This window comes from Tiliqua scincoides, chromosome 5 (assembly GCF_035046505.1).
Source record: "Tiliqua scincoides isolate rTilSci1 chromosome 5, rTilSci1.hap2, whole genome shotgun sequence".
NCBI lineage: Eukaryota > Metazoa > Chordata > Lepidosauria > Squamata > Scincidae > Tiliqua > Tiliqua scincoides.
The window spans coordinates 49,341,148-49,367,139 of NC_089825.1; the positions used below are offsets into that span (position 1 = coordinate 49,341,148).

Here is a 25,992-nt window from a genome sequence, read left to right on the forward strand (position 1 = left end):
GGATGTCAAGCATCTTGACAACCTTAAGACATATCCTGAAAAAAACTAACTGTTCACTTTCATTAATGCTCCTTGTAATCCCCCCCCCCCCCCGTTGATCCAATGTTTGTGTTTTCTTTGGAGTTCCATGCAGCACGTAATGGAAGTCTGTCATTATGTGTCAATCTATTGTATTTCGAACAAGCTGGCAACGGTTCAGTGTTTTAGGAAGCAATCACTATAAATGGAATTCTTAACAATGCACAGCAAAGTCAGTATTGGCAGTCAGGTTTGGGCAAAGTGGCATTTTGTCATGTCCTAGCAAATCCGCATTTCTGTAACAAGAAAAGTTTGGACAGGAAGAAATGGAAGCTATTTTATTGACACTTCCGTCAAAATTTGATTCCATTAGTCATGCCAGGTATTTTTTCTCCCACTGTGCACATGCATAAATTTTGTTGTAATTAATGAATGAAGCAGGTATATTATAGCTATATCTGGTGCATTCCTATTGTCTCTCTCCCCCCCCCCCCCCGCAAACTCCATCCCACATTCCAGACTATCGCCAAGCATCCTCCCCATCCCTTAGAAGCAATTTTTCAGGGTTTTGTATCATGGGGCTCCTGGGGGAAGGAGTGGGATAATACCTTGTGTGAGCTCTGCTGTGGATGCAAAACAGAATCACAATTTTAGACGTGATGGGTCTAAGTTTAATCTAGATGGGGTACAAGTCAGTTGAACTACAAGCCAATGATCTATCTAGAGATTGATTATTTTCCCTCTGTTCACTTTAGCTTTTGATTCATCCCTTTAACATGCAAACAAAATTGGGGCTGTGATGATTTCAAATCGGTTTTCATGATTGTGTGAACAGGGCCTTAGAAGATTTGCTTTTCTTTGGATTAATAGCATGGCAAGCACAGGGCAGAACAAGAACTTAGAGTAAAGAGTAGAAAGAATGTTGTTATGCAGAGACCATCTTAACTAGATAAAGTAGCCCATGGACAAAAGGATTATCTGCCAGGATGATATGTGTAGCAAGCACTGTGTAGCCATTGTCTGCCTCACTACCAAGAAACGGGGACAAATTTTTGAACATAGACCATATTCTTCTCCTCTCTTCCCGTTTCCCTATTGTGGAAAGCAGCCTACTGGCTCTGAAGCTTGCAAGGAGCCTAGGGCAAATGAGAGAAAGAGAAAATATGTCAGCAGTAAGGACAAGGGCCAGTGAATTACTAGTTTATTCTATAATTGAAAAGGGTACAATCCACCAGAAACATCTGCACAAAATGTGTCAAACCGAATAGGTATTGTGCTAGAACAAGAGTTGACATCTATACACAATTCTTCAACATTTCCTTCATTGTATGATGGCAGAATCACATGGTGGAACCATCTGGCCAATTTATCCAACTGTTTTTAAGTGCAAATTTGATTTATCTAAAAATAAGTGCAGATCATACGTTAAGGGGAGCAAATGCAGGGTTATTTTTTTCCCTCTTAAAAAAACCCGGGAAAATATCAATTCCCTATGGCAACCATGATAAGTCTGGAAAATATTTGGTTTCATTGATTGATCCCAATTTCTCTAAGCTCAGCATGGTTTTAGATATTTTGGAATTAATATTAAAGATGCAGAAATTGCAAGTAATGTTAGACATCTAAATGTACAGGACACAAAGCTTAAATTCAGCACTTTGAAGTCCCATTGATTTCAATAGAAAAGTTAAGCAAATGCTTAAGAGCCCAATCCTGAGCTTGGCATGCTGGCTTCCCGCTGGCGTGCACTGTCGCAAACATGCCATAAGGCACATCTGCAAGGCTTACCGCCGGGCCAGTGCATGTGTTAGCCCAGCACTGGCCGGTGCTGGGCTAGTGCCGGGCGGGTGCCCACCTTCCGCTGCTCGGCAGTTGCATGGACCGCTGAGCCGCAGCAGGGTAAGTGGGGGTGGGGCGGGGAGGAGGTGTTCCAGGGAGGGGGGAGGCAAGCAGAGGGCAGAGAGAGGGTGGGGAGGAGGGGAGGCAAGCAGAGGGCAGAGAGAGGGTGGGGAGGAGGGGAGGCGGGAGGCGGGGAGAGGGCAGGCAGGAGGCGTGCCGGGGGAGGGAGGAAAGTGGGTCCAGTGGAGCTCCGCTGCACCGGATCCAAGGCGTTCATGTGGGGCTTGGCGCCCTACACTAACATTACTTTTACAGTAATGTGAGTAGCCCCATTGTGGAGCTTCTTGCCTTACCTGGGAGAAGGGGATGAAAGTCCCCTTCTCCCGAGGTGCTGCCTGCGGTAGCCTGGGGCGCACAGGATCCGGCAGCAGCTGTTTTTGGTGCCACCGAAGCAGCACCCCCCGGACAACTCAGGATTGGGCTGCCAATGTCTCCCACTGAAACCAGTGGAACATCCAAGTGCTTAGGTTAGGCTGAATAATGCCCATGATTCATGAAATGTGCATGTTTGCATCATTTGATTCAGTACTTATTTAGAATTCAAGCCAGCTGTGTCACAGAGAAATAAGGCCCTTTATCAACAAGCATATATTTATCTGTTAATAATCCTAGAAGGTGATTCTGACAGAGATAGCCAGAAATAGTCTTCATGTGCTGAGACTGTGTATCTTGGGCGTACCTCCAACTTGAAGACTAAAAACATACTGTCCTCATGCCATGTTTATGAACTTCCCTAAGAAATCTGGTTGACCAGTGTGAGGAGAGAGAGAAAGCTTGGGTGTACCTCCAACTTGAAGACTGAAAACATATTGTCCTCATGCCATGTTTGTGAACTTCCCTAAGAAATCTGGTTGACCAGTGTGAGGAGAGAGAGAAAGCTTGGGTGTACCTCCAACTTGAAGACTGAAAACATATTGTCCTCATGCCATGTTTGTGAACTTCCCTAAGAAATCTGGTTGACCAGTGTGAGGAGAGAGAGAAAGCTTGGGTGTACCTCCAACTTGAAGACTGAAAACATACTGTCCTCATGCCATGTTTGTGAACTTCCCTAAGAAATCTGGTTGACCAGTGTGAGGAAAGCTGACCAGTGTGAGGAGAGAGAGAAAGCTTACGTTTACTCTCAACGTAAAATGAAAGTTATGTTCTCATGCTTATGTCTTTCAGTAAGAAAAGATTAAAAGCAGCCTCAAGTTTCTTCTGTTTTTAACATTTGTCTCTTCAGTTCCATTGTTTAGCTGCTAATTGGCAACACTTAAATAAATGAAAGTGTTTGCAGAACAAGGATCTGTCTTGAAGAAGTTCACCTCATCTTTCTCTTGTATCCACAGGACAGTGATACTGAGGCAATGGTCAGGTATATGGAGAACATCCTAAATACCAACTCTCTAGGTGAGATTGTGTTGTCTTGGAATTAATAATAGAGTTTGGCAATTGTTTGACATACGCTTTACATTTTCATCTCTTTCCTGCAGAAGGCAGCCACAAGTTCTATTTTTCTTGCTCACAATTTGCTCATGTATTGCAGCTTGGAAATGAACTGGTTCTGTGGTAAACAAAAAGGTGTCTAAACTTCACAAAAGATTTTTTTTCTTTTCCAAAGTAAGCTGTTTAAAATGCTTTGCGTCTATGGAAGCAGCTCGTATTCATTTAGGCTGATGGGAAAATGGGCACAGGGGTTAACTAGACTGATGAAAGATGACGAAAGCCCTGATAAAGGGCTTAATGTATATCAGGATAAATTTCCCTTCTTGCTTTTAATTTTCCCAGAATTGATGAAAAGTGGGTGGTAGCTTATAGATAAAACCCCTTCACATAAAATCTTTAATTTAAATGGTGTGTAGTTGAGCCTCCTAAGCCTAGCTAAAAAATTATCTCCAGATTCCACTGTAAGGACCCACTTGAGTGGAATATGTTGTGTGGTCGTATTTTAATCTTCAGCACAAGAGACAGCAGTATTTCAAAGCTTGCAGGAGCTATTGGCTCTGTTTATTGCGTAATACTGAAGGTTTTGGCAGGCCTTGCTAAAACGATCCATGAGCTGCTGGAGATCTTTGGCAGAGTGGGTAGTGACAGCTGCATCGTCGGCAAAGAGGAAGTCACGCAGACATTTTAGCTGGACTTTGGACTTTGCTCTCAGTCTGGAGAGGTTGAAGAGCTTTCCGTCTGATCTGGTCCGGAGATAGATGCCTTCTGTTGCAGTTCCAAAGGCCTGCTTCAGCAGGACAGCGAAGAAAATCCCAAACAAGGTTGGCGCAAGAACACAGCCATGCTTCACTCCGCTTCGGATGTCAAAAGGGTCTGATGTGGAGCCATCGAAGACAACAGTGCCCTTCATGTCCTTGTGGAAAGATCTGATGATGCTGAGAAGCCTGGGTGGACATCCGATCTTGGGGAGAATCTTGAAGAGGCCGTCTCTGCTGACCAGGTCGAAAGCCTTTGTGAGATCTATGAAGGCTATAAAGAGTGGCTGTCGTTGTTCCCTGCATTTCTCCTGCAATTGTCTAAGGGAGAATACCATATCAGTGGTGGACCTGTTGGCTCAGAATCCAGCAGCTCATGGATCGTTTTAGCAAGGCCTGCCAAGATTTTGGACTGACAATCAGCCTGAAGAAAACACAGGTCATGGTTCAGGATGTGGACTCACCTCCCTGCATTACAATCTCTGCGCATGAACTGGAGGTTGTCCATGACTTTGTGTACCTTGGCTCAACGATCTCCGACACTCTTTCTCTCAATACCGAGCTAAACAAGCGCATCGGTAAAGCAGCTACCACGTTTTCCAGACTTACAAAGAGAGTCTGGTCCAACAAGAAGTGGACGGAACATACCAAGATCCAGGTCTACAGAGCTTGCGTCCTGAGTACACTTCTGTACTGCAGCGAGTCATGGACTCTTCGCTCACAACAGGAGAGGAAACTGAGCGCTTTCCACATGCGCTGCCTCCGACGCATCCTCGGCATCACCTGGCAGGACAAAGTTCCACACAACACAGTCCTGGAACGTGCTGGAATCCCTAGCATGTATGCACTGCTGAAACAGAGACGCCTGCGTTGGCTCGGTCATGTCGTGAGAATGGATGATGGCCGGATCCCAAAGGATCTCCTCTATGGAGAACTCGTGCAAGGAAAGCGCCCTACAGGTAGACCACAGCTGCGATACAAGGACATCTGCAAGAGGGATCTGAAGGCCTTAGGGATGGACCTCAACAAGTGGGAAACCCTGGCCTCTGAGCGGCCCGCTTGGAGGCAGGCTGTGCAGCATGGCCTTTCCCAGTTTGAAGACACTTTGCCAACAGTCTGAGGCAAAGAGGCAAAGAAGGAAGGCCCATAGCCAGGAAGACAGACCAGGGACAGACTGCACTTGCTCCCGTTGTGGAAGGGATTGTCGCTCCCGGATTGGCCTTTTCAGCCACACTAGATGCTGTGCCAGAACCACCTTTCAGAGCACGATACCATAGTCTTTCGAGACTGAAGGTTGCCAATACAATACTGAAGGTTTTTTTAAGGTTTCTCCCCATCAATATGATGCAACAGGTAGGACATGCCTTTGAGAGTTAAGCCTTGGGTCCAGATTTTGCCAGAGCATAATAGGGAGGGGCCTTTGCTTCATAGGAAGCATATGTATACCTGTATAAGGTCTCAGTTTTAGTTCCTGAAATTCTCTGTAAAAAGATTCCAGAACGTGGAGCAAAGAGAGACCTCTGTTTGAGATCATGAAACTATGCTGTTAGTCCAGCTCAAGAGCACTCAAGAGCACTAACCTAGATGGACCCTATCTGATTCAATTTAAAACCACTCCTCAGATGTGCTCTAAAGTTGTAGGTTCACAGCATAAGAATAAATCATTCAGCAACCTGATCTCTTTAGTTCACTGAATCAAGGAATGTTTTGTAAAAATAAAGAACTTCTACCATCAGCATTTATATCTCAGTCAGTAATTGTCTGTCAGAGGTCAGTCACAATGGACACTGGCCAAGGATCCACACTAAGCTGAAGGACCATCCAGTAGGGCCAAACCCCTGACACCCTTCATGGCCATTATGACTTGAGTCATCTGAGAGACTCATGACCCAATCCTAAAGATTCTTAGTGCTGGTGTGAGCTCCAGTGCCGGCACTACGTATTGCAAACAAGCTGTTTGCAATAACACTTGCAACACCCTGTGTAGAAGTGACACTGAGCCCAGTGCCTGCTGGATGCTGCCTGGAGCTAGGTAAGCCCTCACTGGTTGGCAATGAGGGTCTTGGGAGCAGGGGGAGGCGTTCTGGGGTGGGGGAGGACAGACCTGGGTTTGGAGGAAGAACCTGGCAAAATAGCTGGTGCAGACTTGAGAAGCCTCATTGCAGGGTTTGGGGCCTTGCACATCTTTGCAATGCTGTTGAGTCTGACAAATAGGAGCATCATCCAGCAGTCTCTGCCTCATTGTGAGGCCTCTAAAGGATGTTCTTGTCAGCTGGTGGGGAAGGCAGGAAAAGGAGGATTTGGTTCTCCAACCCCTTTGGTGAACAGGGTGGGAAGCAGCAGCAACAACTCTTCTTTCTCCTACTCTTTGGGAGGGGAGCTACCACAAGTAAATATTCCCTCCATTTCATTAATTGGGAGATGGAAAGAGTCCTTGCTCACCATCTCTAAGTATGAGAGTCCAACATGCCACGGAGGGTCTAGGACAGGGCTTTGCTGCCGGGCCCCCAGCAACCTGGTGCCAACGCTGGTTTTTTGTTTTTTGTTTTTTGTTTTTTTGGCTTTAAATGAAACCTCCCCAATTATAGTGGAACTTGTTTCCAAATAATTTTTGCTCTGAAATGATCACTTCAGTTTTTGGAGTCTGTAAATTGTGGTAGAATTACATTTGTCTGGATGTATATTTGATTTTAGAGTGGCCTTAACAATGTACTAAGTAAGATGTTTGAGACATAAAGGCATTCTTCTTGTCCTTTACTGAAGCACCCATGGTCACCAATGCAGTCTGCTGTTAAAGTATCTGCTAGTATTAAGCTGACAGCACTTCTTTGAAAACCATAACTTGAGTCACAACTAGGAAAAACTATTAAAATTTGATCCTTTATTCCCTTTCATTACATTATGGTCATAAGCAGTTGATTTCAATGGATATACTGGCTTCCTGAGTTAGACGGTTATGTCAGCATTTTTGCACAGGTGCAGTATGTCCTTTCTGATAGTTTTGTGCAGGTGTGCTAGTGGGGGGCCAGCAAGAACCAGCTGTTCTGACTTCCATACAGACTTCCAGCATGAATTATGGCCCAATCCCATCATACAATTTATGGCAGTAGGACAGTGTTCCGCAGTCATAAATTGGCTGCCAAGAACATGCACAGCACTCCTCTAGCAGACATTTTTGAGCCACTGCCACAAGACATCAGTCCACTGCTATGGCCAATGACCTGCTTTGGTGCAGGTAAGATGGCACAGGGGGTAGTTCGTGGACAGGGAGAGGGAGTAGTGAAGTATGTTTTGGGAGAAACTGGGGGCAGGAAGGAGGGAGGGGGTGAATCCAGTGGCAGTCATGCACGCTGGACCTTATCTCCTCTTCTCAAAACCTCCTTGCCCCTTTTCCTTCCTTGAACATACACCACCAAAATAGCTGGTGTATGTCCAAGGAGACCCATAGGCGGCCTGTAGGCTTACGCAAAAGTAAGTAAAAATGTTTTGCTTTACAAAATGCTGTTTGCCTTCAGGTTGTCGTCCCCCCCCCCCATAGCATGCATTCTATAGTGTGGCAGGGAATAGGATTGGAGAGTGTATTAACACACGTTATAGTGAAAAAATAGCATTAAAGCTAATTCATTTGAATTATATACAGTATAGCACTCTCTTTTAATATACTATATATCACTGTAGACAAATTTTTCGTAAGCGTAGATTTAAATGTACAAGACTTAAATGCTAAGTTACTGCCTGTGATATTTAACTGTGCAAGTGGAAAAGCTAGTGTAGGGTTCCGTTCCTCTAGTTATGCTGGCAATTACATTTTAAAAAACGATTATTTGACTGTTACTATGGTAGTGTTAACCTTATTAACACACACTCCATTTTTATCCTCCATTGGTTATAGAATTTGGCTTATGAAGTGTGAGCCAAGGGAAATAAAAATAAATCCAGCGCAGGGCGCCCATTATACTGAGAGGAACCTGCTTGTAGATTAACATGAGATGCTGAAAAGGCGCTACAGGAAAGAAGCCTATGGCAATGTTTGAAAGTGCTACAGAGTTGGGCAGCCAGTCTAACAGCTTCTGCAGCTCCACAAGAGTCTGATGCAGAAGACATTTTAACTCACACCAAATAATAGTTTCTGTATGTTTGCAGCACCTCTGGAGGGATGTGGTTTTTGCACGTATAGCATGCAAAAGGTGCAGAAACTCTTTCAGTAACTAATTTAAAGTAGAACAACCCAATGAGAAAGTTTACTATAGGGAATGAAAGACAGGAGAGTAATTCTGATCATGCGCTGTATCTGGGGGTAGGAACACATGGCCCAAGTCTGTGAGCTTTGCCCCTGCCTCCACAGGTGCATCCCGATCTCTGAACAGAGCCTACACATGTACAGCTTGTGTGGTTGTACACAACTTGGGAAAGGGACTGTAGCTCAATGGCAGAGCAGCTGCTTTACATGCAGAAGGCCCCAGATTCAGTCCCTAGTATTTCCAGGTAGGGCTGAGAAAGATCCTGCCTGAAATCCTGGAGAGCCACCGCCAATCAATGTAGACAATATTGAGCTAGATCCGTGTTGCTCAATGCTGCTCCTGCGATGTAATACTTGCCATTGCGCTGTCCTAAGAGGTGTCACCAGAAGTAACTGGCAATGACATTATCGCCAGTTACTTCCAGGTACAGAGACCGCGATGGGAGCTTTCAAGGTCACTTAGAGGCTCAGGGTGGGTGGGTAAGCTTTTTCTTGTGCTCAGAAACTGGCTCTGCCCACCAGCTCTAGCTTCCTATTGTCGTTGGAAGCTCCCGTCACGATCTCACTGCTAGGCGATGGGTGCTATGCATACCACCCAACACTGCCCAGTGTATTACTGCTGGTATGCATACCACTGGTTGAGAACCACTGAGGTAGACGGATCTGTGTTCTGACCAAAATAAGACAGCTTTTTATATTCCTGTTCAGAGTTTTGTACTAACATGCAGACATTGGAAGTGGAGCCATCAGGCATGGACCTGCTCTACCTTGCCAGACCATGCATTCAATTCTGCAGTTTTGTTGCATGATTAAGGTTATAGTGATTTGGTCAAGATCATGTAGTGAGTCCTCAGCTGAGCAGAGTCTGAACTTAGAATGGCCAGCTCCAGCATGCTACCCACCAATTGCCATTGCATGCTGAGATCATTCTAAAGTTTTATGAGCAAATGCAGCTTGTCGTGGCTCAATTTTACTTCTGCCGTGGCTTGAAGATGGAGATAAATTCTTTTTCTTTCTGAAACCTTTATTGGCATATCAAACGATTAACAATTGTACTTTACAATTGACATGACAATTTGCATAACACTCAACAATTTAAACAAGATACTAGAATTATTTAAATTCTAACAGCGTTACTTTAAGGATCTCGGATAAATAACCAGCAACAGCTGCAGTTAGGGAATCACAAACATCACTCATAAACTTGGAGAGAATAATATCAGAGTAGATAAGGTCAGAAGGGATCCAAGAATCAAGGTAATGATTCCGAATATCAAAGTGTGCTGGGCAAAGAAAGAGTATATGAAACAAAAAATCAGGAGTCTCATGACAAAAGAGACAGAGCCTTTTCTCTCGTGGAATGTTAAAAAAACGGCCAGAATGAACTGCCGACGGGAAAATATTGAGGCGAGCTAACATAAAGGCTCGTCTGTGTAACGGATTGGTTAATGTATAAAAATAATTAGATGCATGATTAAAGGATGGGGCCAAACCAAGGGAAAGAGGGGAACAAACAGAATTGAGACTATTACTTAGATAATTGAATTCAAGTGCTAAGAGCTTGTCTTTTATCAATGAATATGCTCTTGGAAGACTCATATCTGCCAGGGATTCTAATGAGAGGTCAAGAGAAGCAAGTTTATTTTCTATCAACTGAAACCAAGAAGAAAAATAAGAATCTCTTAACAAATCATATAATAAGGAACTGGAAAATGGAGATAAATTTAGCTTCTTCATTTCCATTTCAGACCACATGGACACATTTGTAGTTTATATTCAGAGCTTGTCTGTGTGCCTGTGCCTTAAATGCATAAGAAACTATGAATCCAGTGCTTTCAGGAAAATGACATAGAAAAACAGAAGTCTCATAAAAATAAGTAGATGAAGCAGGTAAACTGGATGAGAAGTTGAAGTTTCTGTCTTTTAACAATGCTTTAACTTTCATCTCAATACAACTTGCATCAAATAAATGTGAGTATGATCACAACATTAATTTATTCTCAAATTGTTTTGTTTCCCCCCTCCCCCGTAAATTCTATCTTTCAATTACACACTTACCTTCAATAAAAAAAACACGGGACATGCAGGTTGAAATTTACATGGGTCTCAATTTATTATTATTTAACAACCCAATCCAGTGCAAATTCCCCTGTGCTGATACAGCAGTATCAGTGCAGCTTGCACTACATCCTGTGGGGGAATTTTGCATGCTCTGTGAGGTCAGGTCACTGCCCCGGGGAAAGCCCCAGCAACCACAACAGGCCTGCTCAGAGCTGTGCCAGCTAAATCGCTGATGTGAGTCCAAATGGATCCGTGACAGTGGATTAGGCCTGGGAGGGGGGAATAGAATACAGCATGTGCTGCTGCTGCTAAGCCCGCCCCCTCCTGGGCCCGATCAGCCCACTCCCCACCCTGTCAAGCCTTGCCCAACGTTCTCTGATACCTGGGCCCAAACAGCTCTGGCCCCACCCTCCAATCTCACTCACTCACCATCTGTGCCATCTTGAGGGAATGGGTAGCATATTCATTCAGCCCTTCACCATTTCTGCCAACTTATTAACCTCTGCAGGCGCTCCCTATCCAAGTAGACCACTTCTTTTCAAAGGGTAGCAGCAGCTGGCTGGGGCAGCAGATGGCAGCAAAGGTGAGTGCTGCTGCCACCGTGAAGATGAGGGGTATGTGAGAGCAGACAACCCACTCTCGCAAGCGCTGCCTGATTTCTGGATCCCATCAAAGCCAATTGAAGGGCTGGCCCCAATTAGACTGTGCTTTGTGTAATGCCCATAAAGCAGTCAGTGGAATTTAGCATTCAGCTCATAAACGTCAACAAATGCTAACATTCATTAAACATTGACTGATTGCAAGTTATAGTTCAATGTAGTTATAAAAAATGGTCAATTATGACTGGATTTGTCTTTGGCGGTGCCTCAGGTAATGTAACAATTAGATGTGATGCATTACATAGAAGCTTCTCTTGTCTGCTAATTTTATCAAACGTTTTCAAAAGTGATTTTGCAAGCGAAGTATGTACGCAATACACAATGAAAGCCATCTATTTTACAGTCACTTTATTGTGCAGCGATAGTATAAACTTACATGAACCGGAGTCAGTTTCATGACATTTTCATGACAGGGCAGGAGGTCTGGTCTAGAGGGTAGAGCCTCCATTTGCCTGAAGATTAACATCCACAAGGTCGCCAGTTCGAGGCCACCGGCACCGTGCAACCTTGAAGCAGCTGGCAAGCTGCAGCTGAGCTGTTCCATCTGCTCGGAGCGTGGGAGGATGGAGGCCAGAATGTTAAACCAGATCGGAGTGTAACATCTTGAATGTGGTGGTTCTTGAAAGAGAACCTTCTTTCAATTTGTAAAAATCCCTGCGTGGATTTAATAAGCCTGCCTGTGTAAACCGCCTTGAATAAAGTCTTGAATAAAGACCAAGAAAGGCAGTATATAAATACTGTATATTCTTATATTATTATTATTATTAACAAGAACTACTACTATTTCTGTCATCCATTTTGCATATATTGGGGGTTGATTAAACATCTAGGAGCATATTTTGTTGTTCTCAATGATCTGCAGGCACAAATCTGTTCTCTCCAGACAAGATAAGCTTGTTCCTTTCCCCTTAGGTCAGTAGGGCAGTGTTGCTTCTGAATCACTTTCAAATCTCAAGTTATTTATGCTTGGGTTTTCTTCTGTGAGGGAAGCTCCCAAGTCTAGTTCCAAGCAATTCCTATAAAGGCAGCATCAATATGCATGTAGTGGTATGGTGTGGCTAGAAAGTATTCCTGTATAATTTCTGAGGAATTGGGGGGGGCGGGGGTTTAAGAAGGATGAGGGCAAAGATTAAAAACTTTATCCATTTGTGATGTCTCTAATTTTTTTTTAAAGATGCTTCAGTATTTTAGAAGAGATCAGGAAAAAGCTGAAGGAAGTAATTACTGTCTGATATCTGGGGAGTTTATGGCTATGGCCAATTGACTCAGGTTTGACATATAGTCAGAATAATTATTATTAGCATTTGTATAACACTTTTTGAATGTGCAGAGCATTTTGCTAATAATATTATTTTGCAATTGTTACAAGGTGCTGATTCACAGAATGATCTCTTTGTCACAACAGTGCTCCAGCTCTGTATCGTTTGTAGCTTGTATGACACTTTGCTACATTGTGCTGTATGACACTTTGGTTGGTAGCACGCTTGGTAGCATACTAGCTATCCCTCTGCTGGAACAAACGGCTGGAGTGTTCTGTGAGAGCTCTTCACAGTTCAGTGGCGCTAGTCTGGGCTATTCATAACCCTTTCCCACCAGTGGGGGACCTGGGAGAATCCAGAGGGACATTTGACCCTGGGCAGTATGTCTGGGAGGGTGTTAGCACACACCCCCAGCCATGCTGCCCCACACCAGTCCCACCTACTGCCTCCCTTCTGGAGGCCTTTGGAGGCATAGCCACTTTGGCCTTCTGAAGACCTCTGGAAGAGAGACAGTGGGAGGGACCAGTGGGGGGTGGCAACCTGGCTAGTGGGGGAGGACAGTAGCTTGCAGTCCTGGCCCCAGGTGGCACTGGGGCCAGGATCACCACTGTTTCCCACCTATCCATGTCTTTCCCAACAATTCAGCTTCATTAGTCATGTTTGGGAGGGGGGGCAGGGGGTGGTGGTAGAAATTTACCCCAAAAGAAATTGGATATAATTAACTTCAGCATCTTCAGTATGCACATATTTTAAAGAACTGTTCCAGATTAAAGAGAGAGCTTCTCTCTGTGAAGAGTCATTAATATAAAGAGCTCATCCATAACCCATAGCTGAAAACTACTTAACATTTAATAACCTGGCCCTGCTTTTAACTTCATAAACTGCCTCTGCCTAATCCAGAGTCCTCTTCTCAGCTCAACAGTTTCTGTAATATCATAACTTTCTGGAAAGGGTGATATGATGCTGCATCTAAGAGGTTTTGTTGGACCAAATTGGTTATTTAGCTTGATTTCTCAGAGAAAGCTAGAAAGATGCCTTTAATAACATCTCAGATTAAAGGAAGCTGAAATATTATAACAATAAAAACGTTTGGAACATTTCTCGAATAAGCATATGCAAAATGCAGACTACTCACACCACAGCGACACATCTTGCAAATATAGTTGGGTTTTTTTGCCCCCATTTAGCAATTAAACTAGGTCAGCAGAGATATGGTGGATTTGTTTTTTAATTGTATGAAAGTATCTTAAGGTCAGTTTGGCATCATACTTGGACAATATGGAGTTTTCCAAGACACAAGTGGTGTGTGACAGAAAGATTAACACCCCTCTTTAATAGGTCTCAAAGGCATTTGGCTACTATTAGGCATAGTTTTGTCTTCCACTCCCCTCAGACCTTAATAGATCCCCACCAACACATGTGGAATTTCTTAAATGTTCTAGAAAACTGTGGAAGAAGAACATCCTCTGACTACTGTTTCTTCAGTGATGCTCTTGAAACAATTGAGAGCTTCAGCTCTGTCTAAAACTGGGGACAATGAAACTGATGTAAGACGAAGCAAGCAAGAAAATAGCCATTATTAGCCGAGACTAATAAACATAATTATTAAATTCAGCACAGCTTATTCTTTTCTAATGTTTGTTTACTAGGTGTAGCCAGCACAAAGCTCACAGACTATATCCAGTCACCAGGGATTTTACTCTGGAAAGCTTATTGCTAGAACAGACTACTCCATGTGAGTGGCCATATTGCAGCAGCATGGGATTGAAGGAAATGTCTTGATGAGCATGGAGTGGTCCACAGGCTTAACGTGTGTGTGTGTGTGTGTGTGTGTGAGAGAGAGAGAGAGAGAGAGAATGGTGGCACCACCCATATAATTTGGACATTTTTTCCATTTTTGAAAAACTCTTGCCAAAGGCGCAGTCCTGATGTCAGTTAAGGCCAAATAAATATGCCTGATTACAGCAGTATTAATGCATGAGGCACAGAACTATATTCAAAGACTGCCATGCAATCCATCACTGCACAAATTTTTCCTTATAAGAAATGCACCTTGCTTAATTCTGATGCATACAACAGCAGAATTTAAAATGTGGTACAATACTCTGTTCTGGCAGTTCTGTATCCCTATAATATTCTACTTTTATTAACAGGAACATTATTCTTTGTGTATGTGTATGTGTATGTAAAAACTACTTGTGATGCCAACCATTTTCCCATAATTTCATTTTTTTTACATTGCAAAGTAAATGAAATACCTTCACACTGGAAAATAAAGGACAACTCCTGTGAAACACAAAGAAAACATTGAGTATTTAAATGAAATATAATATTGATACCTGACATTCCTGATTGCACTTTGAGTGATATTCTTGTAACTAAACCGCGTTTTCCACAATCCTCAAAATTCTCTTACACGTTTTCCTCTGTTGCAGTTCCATGGTTAAGATTTCTAATGAAATATGCAGTCATTTTTAACATAACTATACTTTAAAGAATCTTTTTTTTTTTTAAGTGGGCAAATATAAAACCGATTTCTTTAGGCACCTTCCCAAGAAATATTCTTCAACACAGAAGGACAGGGATAAAGTAACCTACACTGAGGGCCCAATCCTATCCGACTCTCCAGCACTGATGTAGCTGCAAATGCAGCTCTAAGGTAAGGGAACAAATGTTATCTTGAGGATGCCACTGTGACTGCTTTCCACAGCAGGATGGCTGCACCAACCCTGGAATGATGGATAGGACTGGGCTCTGAGATATTGTATTGGTAGAAGTATTGACTAAATTAAGGCTGCAATTGTATATATTCTTACCTGGGAATGAGTCCCATGACCTCAATGGGGCTTACTACTCAGTAGATATGTACAGCTTGTGCTTTAAGTGTTTTGCATGCCCATTTATTTACAAACAGCAACCCATGAAACAGCACAAAAAATGGTTTCTGTAACCATTTGCAGTGTTACCTGTTGCACCCATAGATCTATGTCAAATCAGGTTACAGCGGAATATGCATTTTGACCATAAGGAAAAACTGAGGTGACCTTACTGTTATAAAAATCTACAGAGAGAGAGAAATGTGTTTCTGTTCAAATCTGTTTCTCTTTTATGCAGTATTTTCTCATGTGGAAGCCTGTCTTAGAAAACATTGTTTGTGTATGTTTGTGCCATTGAATTGGAAACCGTTGTGTTCCCTGTACCTTCTGAACCACGTTTTCTCTCATATGTATTTAATAAGCTAATTTGTCTTCAATTAATGTAGCATTTCCCTGTGACAAAGGTAAATGGCCAGCCCTTTCCTGACTGCCCTTGGATTGGCTCTGCATTCATGCTGAAAAGAGCAAGGTGACTGAGGTTGTGCATTGATTTGTAGGTACTGGGACGGTCACCAGAGTGACTCCACCGGGACCCGAGGGATCCAGAGCTCTCAACAACACCATGGCGGCAACCAGGCTGAGACGTATGAGGGAGTAAGTTGCCTGTTTGAATGTTAGCAATAGATAGAAATGCTGGAACAAAAATAACTTCAGTCCCAGAATATTAATTTACAACCAGCAGCACAAGAGTAAAGGGTTTACTCACTGCACCAAGCTTTTCTCCCTGTCGTTTGCCCAGAATCTGTCACTTCATTTCAGTCTCTGCTTCTCTCACAACTGGTCATTCTGCACTTTGGTGTTAATTATTATTATCTTGCTCATATTGTTAGAAACTCATCAGTCTGTTTAGATACTCGTGTACAAAACTGTATTTCTTCTCTTGCCTGTTCTATTTTTCACTTCCTTTCAAAGAGCTTCTTATGATGCACTTTGAAGTTCAGAGAAGAATTGTGGTATGCTGGGATATAATGCTCAGCATTAAGAACCTTACTCCAAAGTTCACCTCCCAAAGTCCTGCAGGCTAGGTACATGGGATGAAAGTGAGAGTCTTTTGCAATCAGATATTCATGTTTGTCAGCCCACATAGGCTCTGCTGTGCACATTAGAACAGGATAAATGGCAAACAGCTCATTCTTATTTAAATACAAGCAACTATCCTGCTCATAATGTTCTGTGCTTGAAGTACATTAATCTCTTTTGCATGAATTTAAATAACAGGGCCTGATGTGTTTAATTCTCTTCCCCCAGAACCTGTTGTGGTAACTCTATCCTACAGAGTTGTATTCTAGCATTCTGAACCACGATCTGGGCTAAAATTGGCATTATCGATACCAACATCTTCTGTTCTTCTAATCTCAAGAAAATGTCCACACACATACACATGCTTTATATTGTCAATTTTATTATGCTATAATTCACATGTATACTATGATGCAATCTTTCGCACATACACTGTATATGGTGTATGCCGTAGCAGTTGCTTCACCTACCGAGGGCCCAATCCTATTCAACTTTCCGACACTGATGCAGCTGTGCCACTGGGGCATGCACTGCAACCTGTGGTGGAGGGGCCATTATGGAGGCCTTCTCAAATTAAAGGAATGTTTGTTCCCTTACCATGAGTCTGCAATGCAGCTGCACCAGTGCTGAAAATTGATTAGGACTGGGACCTCAGTTAGTTAAAAAAGACCAAGTACGTGAAATGTTCCCCTTAAGTGTCTATACACTACTGACATCATTGACTAAGGGATCTGTAGACATCTACCAATGTGCGTGCTGGGATGGTTCTGCACGTCTCTGCAATGGCTTCCCTTAGATATTTGAGTGTTGCAAGTTTTCTACAATTAAGTATGTATGATGTGTGTACACTTTTTTGTGACACCCTGTATACGTGACTTCTGTACTGAATGTAAAAGAATTCAAGCTACTGGAATCAGTGGCAAATTTGGCAATTCTGAATTGAATGTTGACCTTTCTACCGTGCATTTTTGTGAGAATTATAGTATCGTCGGTAACCGCCCAATCCAATCCTATCCAATCCCCACCTTTTGCCGGTATGCCCACACCACCAAAATGTGCTGTATCCTGCAGGGAGGGAGGCAGTCCTGGAGGTCTTCTGTGGATAAGGGAACATTTGTTCCTTTGGCTGGTAGTAAGCCCTCATTGCTGCATGGTAATTTAGTTGGCGCAAGTCCGAGTGCATCCAGAAGGCAAATTAAGCCTGTGATATTGGCGGCTGTGCTGCACTGAAACCACTCTCTTCCCAGCCTTGATCTACCCCCTCCCTGCCACAGTCTCTGCCCAATTCCTCCCACTCTGTGCCCCATTATGCCCACTACACCCACCTCCTCCCTCCTGCTACCCATGCTGACTTAACAGCAATTGGGGTGGGGGGGTCATTGCAAGGCCACTGGTTCATCACCAATTAAGGCCACTGGTATCTACACAGGTGATGAACATCTAAAAGCTATCAGTGTAATTACAATTGGAAGGAGACATGAGCCTGGACCTGTTAGCAATCTCATGGTTGATGAATAGGAATCTTTCCCTCCTGAAAATCCCATCATTTTTATGGGTTGCCTTCTTATTTTTCTGAATTGTTCATAGTTTTGTGATTTGGGCCTGACTGCAGAATAACAGGGTACACATACAATAGGCTTAGCATTTATATCTTGCTCTTTTAGTATGATGGAATCAAAAGAAATAAAAGCATTAAAAGGAAGAAAATGTCTCTGCATACATAGTGTTTCATGTCCTTTTACAAAGAAACCCAAGAATATACACAATAAGCCAGAGTTTAATGCCAGTGAACTTTATCATGCCGTTTAAAAATTCAATAAAATGTAGATGGATAAAATGGAAAAGCTTTCATGGACCAAAATTTAAGTAAATTAAAATCTTGCTGCACAGCAGTGAATGCTTCTCATTCAGTCTCCAGTGTTTTCTGCTCAGCAGCATGCCAGGATAAGGCAAAAGGCTTTATCATTCCCTGCTGAGTGTAAGTAAAATGGTCTTTTAGAAGCTGCAAAAGAGAGGCATTTGGTGGTATTTTGGTTCTACTGTCACGAATAGCCATACCTCTTTTGCTTAAGATTCACAAGGGCTCTGTATATCAGCCTCTTGAGCATATGACGTTCCCATCAAATGTACTACTTCCTTTAAAAATTCAGAAAGGTCATATTGAAGTAATTGATTCAGCACTGCAAGATCTTTAAGATTAGTTGACAACCAACCTAAGGAGAATTCTGCATTTCTGTTGGGAGGTGAGTCCATTTTGAGTGGTTCAGATAATTGTTGGACTTTCCCGATCACCCAGTTACAAGCAGGGAGATTGGAGTTTGTATGGCCTGGCTGGAACACGTGAACCCCTTCCGCTGTGAGGGGATTGGTGGAGGGCTGTGACTGGAGGGAGCAGAGGTATTTTAAGGACACAGCCACTGCCCAAAAAGGCTTGGGGGAGCTAGAAAGGTAGCAGTCACCTGATAGCTAGTGGCAAGGCTTAGTAGTCCTAGGTCCTGTGACACAGGTGCAGATCCTGCACACTTTTGAGGGCAACTTGGCTGGCAACTCTGCTGGCAACTTCACTAGGAACAATTGTTCACGAGCGCATGCCTACAGTCCCTGCAGCACAAAGCAAGCAGTCTCCACACGCCTTAAGGTGGAGCTGGCCCTGATTTGGCCCCTGAGGGGGAGCACGGGGTAGCTGAACAGGAGGCACTGCCTCTGCCAGCAGCCAGAAAGGGGAGCAGCGCCAATGAGACCCCCCCTTTTTTCTTTTTACTTCATTGGTTGAAGCCTTTGACGCAACCATAGGTCACCAATAAATTAATGCATCAAGTAGTTGCCAGTTTCCTGGAGCAAAGGTATTTTGTTAATTTTGGAAGTTCCAAGTTGCAACCAGCATTGGAACTCTGCAAGCGTATGTGGAGAGCTTCACTTCTCTATGCATTTTGAAATGAACAGGCAGGCACTTTTGCCCAGCATGTCTCTTGAAGAAATTAGGACAGAGCTGAGGTTCTTCCCTCTTTTAGGAAGAGCATCCTGGCAGCCGGCTCAGGGGCACGCCAGGACGAGCGCAGTCCTCTGAGACCTTGGCTCAACATGGACCTGTATGCCACCGGGAATGGGTGGCGTAACCTTGCATAGCCAGCTGCCTGAGTAAGACATGCAGGTTCAGCAGATTTGGCAGGTCAGCTCCCTTCCCAAAGGAAGTCCCCTCCCCTTTTTTCTCTCATGCCTTCACTACTGGTGCTAGATAAAGAGGCTTTTCGCTTAGGCCCAGGAGCGGATGGCTGGATTACACTAGGGACTTGCACGATATGACAGATACTGGCGGGTTTTAGTAGAGCCGTCTTTATAGTTGCTGAGGGGCGCAAGCCAACTACCCACAGCATCATGTAAGGGGATTAACATGGAATTTGCTTGTGTTGCCCTTTGGCTTGTGAGACTTCACTGTGCAGACTAGTATCTGGGTATCTTTACGGGGATGCATTCCCCCCCCCCCAGCAAGCTGCTTGCCAAATCCAGGTTGGCTTCCCCCCTACCAAGCATTGTGACATGATGGTTGCAGGTTGCGTCCTGACACAACATACTTACTCCTGCAGATGGATAAGACTGACCAGAAGGGGCATGGACGATGGTGCGGTGGTGGCTCCCCGAACTGTCACATCGGCCCAGCCTACACCAGTCCAACCACCTGCAACGATCTCCTCCCATGGAGTCCCCCCCTTCTTATGCAGGCACCTGACCTCCTCCTCATTAATACATCAGTTTCAGAGGATATTTAGAGGCACAGGGGGAGCCCCTGGACATCTCTGATTGCTTGCAGCCTGCGCTCCATCTATATGGGAGCCTCTTCGAAAGCTGCCAGGCCAGGCTTCAGCACCCATGGAATTGAGAGGAGTGGATATGGACGCTCTGGCGCATTTAATATTATGTTTTCCCGCGCATCAGCAGGGCATTTAGCAACTCACTTAATGGGCATGCTGCCCATACTCCTTGAGAGAGGAGATATGTCCCTTCCACCCCGCTTAACGGGTGTGCCACCCCCTACTTCTTTAAGGGAAGGGGGTGTTCCACTACCAACCTGCTTAACAGGCATGCTACCCCTTCTCCTTAGGAGAGGATGTCAATCTGTTACCAGCCCGCCTACCGGGTGCGCTTCCCCGACTCTGGTGGGGGAGGTGGTGTTCTGTCAACAATGCGCTCATCAGGAGTACTGCCCCTGTAAGAAAATGGGGGTGTTCTGGTGCCGACCCACCTAGTGGGCATAATGCCCCTAGGCCTTTGGGAGAGGGGAAGAGGTTCTGTTAACAATCCGTGTAGCTGCTTCTCCTTAGAGAAGGGTGATGTTCTGTTACCAACCCACTTAATGGGTGCACCGTCCCTGCTCCTGGGGGAGGGGCGATGTTTGGTTACAAACCCATCTACGGATTTGCAGCCCCTTCTTCTTTGGGGGGGCATTCTATTAGCAACAATTTAATGGGTGCTGCCCCTCCTTTCGGGAGAGGGGTGATGTTCAGTTACCAGCCTGTTTGACGGGACTGTGGCCCTTCTCCTCAAGAGAGAAGATTTTCTGTTAACAGCCTGCTTAACAGGTACTCAGCCCCCACTGCTTTAAGGGCAATATTTTACCAACCCACTTAACGGGTGTGCTGCCCTGCCCCAGTGGGAGAGGGGTGATGTTATGTCAACAACCCGCTAGCGGGTATGCTGCCCCGGTTCCTTGAGAGAGAGGTGAGATTACCAACCCGCTTAACGGATGAGCAGCCCCTCCTCCAGGGGTGAGGTTCTGTCAGCAACCTGCCTAGCGGGTGTGCTGCCCCTACTCCTTTGAAAGAGGGGTGATGTTGTTACCAACCTACCTCACAAGCATTGTTACCAACCACTTTAATGGGCGAGCTGGCCTGGCTCCAGGGGGAGAGGGGTGATGTGCTGTCAACAACCTGCTAACAGGTATGCAGCCCCTGCTCCTTGGTAGAGAGGGGTGATGCCACCAGATCACTTAACAGGTGAGTGGTCCCTGCTCTGGTGTGGGAGGGGTGATGTTTGGTTGACAACCTACTTAGCTACCCCTACTCCTTTAAGAGAGGGGTAATGTTTTCCAAGCTGCTTAACAGGTGTGTTGCCAATATGCCCGGTTAAGGCGCTTCAGGAGTACATAGCAAATTCAGGGGCGCGAGCAGAAGCCCTGGTCCAGCCTGCGAACGGCTCCCCACTGATGTTATTCCAGTTTAGGGTGGTCTTTTTCATGTGCCCTCATAGCCCTGGGGTTGCACCCAAAAGAGTATAGCCTTCATTCCCTGCATGTTGGAGTGGCTTCCACAGCCGCGGTGTTGGGCCTGTCCGGGGGTGACATTCAGCAGATAGGACGTTGACGTTCTGCAGCATATAGGCGCTACGTTCAGATTTTTTAGAGGCAGGCACCTTCATCGGCACCCCCCCATATGAGGGGCACTGCGAAGGGCAGGGGTCATGGCAATAACTTCTCTTTCTCGTTCTGCAGGATGCGGTGAGAAGCCGGTTCGTGTACTGTTCTGTGGCCATTCCAGGGTAGTTTGGGCTTGCAAGTGGGTGGCCGCGAGGCAATTTGGAACGCAGCTCAGGCTCGGCCCCGCCATGCAAGTTGGCTGGCTGGCCAAGCGGGGGATGCGGTGGGGCCAGCTGCTACCCGCAATGGTGGAGTAATTGAAAGAGAACTTGTCGCCTGACGTATTGGTGATCCAGCTGCGTGAAAATGATCTGTGTGGGATGTCCAGGCTGCCGCTCAGGCCCAGAGCAGGCAAGGAGCTCACCACCCTTCAGGGTTGGCTGCCCGGCATCATGGTGGTCTGTTTGGACTTCCTACAGTGGCGGGTGTGGCATGGTGCCAGCCACTGTTCTTAAGTGGAGAGGATGAGGAAGACAGTTGGCAAAGAGATTGGCCAGTTTGTGGCATGGACTGGTGGATGGATCATTGTACATCCAGCCATTGCCTTCTCGATGCCTGCTCTCTATAGAGGAGATGAGGGCACTTGTATGAGCAGGGGGCGGCTATCTTTCTGAGAGACCTGCAGGATGGCCTTAAGGCACTTCTCCCCCTGTTTGGGAGCGGGGGGGTCAAGTGCTAGGCTGACTCCTCCTTGTGGCAGGTGGTCCGGTAGAGGCGTGCTTGGGACTTTGGAGTGCACCTTCAGACAGCATAGGCAGGGCAGAACCCAATAGCAGTCCTCAGGGGCTCAGTGGCATGCGGACATTGACTGGGGCCCCGGCCAGGACTGCGGGAGTCCCCCTCAGAGGCTCGAGATGGCACAGCCCATGGTCCGGCTGCCTTCTCCTTATGGGACAGACCTGGATGAGCTGCGTCGCCCAAGAATGGGGCGCAGCTTGGAGTCAGATGCACATCCAGCCTGGGGGACAGAGGTGGTTCTGGGGCCGCCCAGTGGTCCTGCCTCCGCACTACAAAGGGGTTTTCGCTGCCCCTGCAACTGCAGGTCTCAGCCTCCTTTCTATATTAAAATGCTAATAAAGTGGCCCTTTCTCCGATGTGTGTTGTCTCGAGTGTTCATTGGACGTTGCCCAGACAATCTAAATGGCTCCAGTGTAGCCACTGTTAAACTCTAAGGATGGTCGACTGCTGATCTGAGTGGGAACAGTTTAGCCAAGTGCTTGCTCACAATATTTTTTCAGCAGAGATATTAATAGAAGTCCGTTGTGAAGGCAAGCTTGAATAGTTGCGTATGGTATTTGTCTTTATATTAGCAATTCTAAAACATAACCTAAAGAGCTTTTAAATTATAGCTGCCACGTTTTACTCTCATTGAACAGATCTTGTTCATTTGTAGAATATCACATAGATAATTGCAAATAAGTATTTTTAGATAAGGCGTGTCTGAGACACTGTCTTGTAATTCCAGTTGGCAATTCCAGATGTTTCTGAGGTCAGGTATGCAGAAACGTGGGCCCGTTGACAGTTAGCATCCTGATCAATTAGGGAGTGACCTGAACAAATAACAGCCTACCTCTTGACTAACAGCTAGAAGTGCTGTACTTCCAGTGTATTTTTTTTAATATTGGCTTACACCCATCGATAGCATCCCAGGGCATAGAATCTGCAAAGAAAGCTCTTTGGGTGTCATTCATTATCAAAAGCATGTATGTGATATTTCCTATGAACTTAAGGTCCAGTCCTATGTAGTGCACGCCAGCTCACCGCCGGTGCACAGTGTTGCAAATGTGCTGTGAAGCATGTTTGCAGCCCTCAGTGCCAGTGGAGCACTGGTGCTTCACGGCAGTTGTGTGGACTGCTGGGCAGCAAAGAGGTAGGTGGGGGCGAAGAGGGAGACCGAGGAAGGGCTGGGAGAGGGCAGGGAGGAGACATGCCAAGGGAGGCAGCAGGGCAGGAGGGAGGCGGGACCGGTGGAACTTTGGGCCACCAGCCCAACAAGGAGGCTTTTAATCCTATTTCGACCCTCAGGATTGGGCCATTAGCCTCTTTTCACGTGATAACATTTCCATCCATCTTGTTGCCCTGGTTTACTTTTTTCAACTTCTGTAGCTCCATTATATAGTGCTTAATTGGGAATGAGCATACTGTGTGTCACATCATATTCAATTAAAGCTATGATAAAATGCTAAAAGACTTTGCAGAGAAAAAATCTTAAATGACTTTGCACAGTGAAACTTCCTTTTCATAACTTTCTTATGATAAACCACATTGTATGGAAAGAGCCTAATTGTGGGATCCTACAATGTGTTCTAACATTGTATTCGTGATCGAAACAAATTGATTGGATTATATTTCCTGCCCCCTTTCCCAAAGTTATTTTTAATACTAAGATCAACTTTGGTGAACAAAGTCAGTATTTTTGCAACAGGGCAGTAATCCACATTTTATGTCAATCATTTCGTTAATGCTGTCTCCGGTGGCACAGATGAGAGGATATCATTGCTGTCTATCATGCGCATACACATACTTTCATCCTCATGTTATTATTCTAGTGATTCATATTGTTATTCCACTGCGATACATAATTGACTCAGGGCCCAATCCTATCCAACTTTCCAAGGTCGGTGCAGTCACAATGCAACCCCGAGGCTAGGGAACAAACATTCCCTTACCTTCTGGAGGTCTCCATCCCTACCCGCCCATCACAGGATGCAGCACACACCCCATTGGCACGGCTACACCAGGGCTGGAAAGTTGGATAGGATTTGGTTCCCAGCAGCCACAGGAAAACGTTTTATCTTTGGTAGCAAATTAAAGTATACTTTTAAAAGGGTGTTTCTCAGGAACGAGAGTTGGGAGAGTCTATCCTTCAAATTCCCCTCAAGGCACTTCCTCTCAAGGCACAACTGTATTTAAGATAAGCTGTGGAAAGGTGGGGGAGCTGCTGTCCCAATGCTTCTCTGAGATGGCTGGTAATTTACAACTTACCCACAAGGCCCCATACATTTTAACGATCCAGAACTAGCTAAAACACTTTCTATTAGGTTAAATGAATCAAAGATTCTGACCGCAAGCTGCACTTTATTGTTGCATAAAGGGCACAATCTCAACCAACTTTCCAGTACCAAGGCAAGGGCAATGTAACTCTGATGTAAGGGAAAAACATTACCTTGAGGAGCCCTCCTTGACTGCCCCAATTGCAGGATGCAGCACATGCCCCACCGGCACAGCTATGCCAGTGCTGGAATGTTGGTTAGGCTTGCGCCCACAGTCTAATAACCTACTTCTAACCTGCCCTGGAACAGGCCAGCCGGCTGGCCTGTGCTGTATATAGCACATGTTTGGCGTAAGGAGACATGTTCACTGACCCCAAGTAATACCCCAGCCACCCCAATGGGGCTACTCCGATCTGCACCAACTAAATTGCTGGCAAAGATCCGAGCAGCCCAGTGGAATGCTGGGCTACTCAGGAGGAGGGTTAGGATTCAGCCTAAGTGCTTGAGGCCAGTTCCATCCCCCTCCCAGGCCCAGTTCGCCCACTGGCCCTCCCGCCCTCTACCACGCCCCCATTCTGCCCTCCCCCCACCCTCCCAAATCCCCTGCACCAGCTGCCCTCAGCCAGCACTTTACCTTGTCAGGGCAGTGTGGAGGCTGGATGTGGCCTCTGTGTGCCGGCATGCAGCTTAGCACTGGCTCACTCGACTCCAGAGGAGGCACACATGTGCCTTACAACAATCCTGGGCTGGCGCAAGGGACTTGTACTGGCCAAAGAGCACCTTTGGATTGCACTCTAAGTATTGTTGTTAAGTGAGGGCATGACAAGACTCTTGTAATGTATAACTGTAATTGGAAATATGTTTTCCAAAGAATTAGTGGTGTTTATTTACTTATTTATAAGTATTTACTTATAAATTCTAAGTACATTGGACATTGCTTTATCCATTGGATCTTACTCCCCAGAGGTGTGTTTCTATTTAGTATTGTAGCCAAAGTGCTCTTATTTTCTCCAACATTGCCACTGAAATCTGTCTCTTTGCCTCGTGCGTATAGGACTGGCCAGTGTTTGAAATACAGCTCTCTTCAGCTTGATCTTTTCAACAAGTGTTAGGAGATCACAAGTATTGTTTGCATTAATGAAGCACACAAACACTTGATTTTGAAAGGGGGTAAATTTATTCGCAGAAGACAAATGTCTTTTCTCCTGTTTTTGCTGTGAACCATGGCCTTCTCAAAAGCCTTCAAAGGATGATTTATGACATGTGGCTTTTCTCGCTCTCCAGTCCAGGAAAATGGTTTTATTGCATTATATAAAATCCAGAGCTTGCAAATATGTATACATGAGCTGGGGTTGTGATAAAGTATCTTTCTGAATT

General features: G+C 45.1%; 1 protein-coding gene across 1 annotated transcript in view; it reads left to right on the top strand.

Moving 5' to 3' along the window:
- NEK11 (NIMA related kinase 11) overlaps positions 1 to 25,992 on the top strand; it is a 110,734-nt gene that overhangs the window by 82,905 nt on the left and 1,837 nt on the right. Inside the window, exons 14-15 of the mRNA XM_066627227.1 lie at positions 3,246 to 3,306; positions 15,690 to 15,786. Of these exons, the coding sequence (XP_066483324.1) occupies positions 3,246 to 3,306; positions 15,690 to 15,786 (158 nt within the window). The remainder of the gene's footprint in view (positions 1 to 3,245; positions 3,307 to 15,689; positions 15,787 to 25,992) is intronic.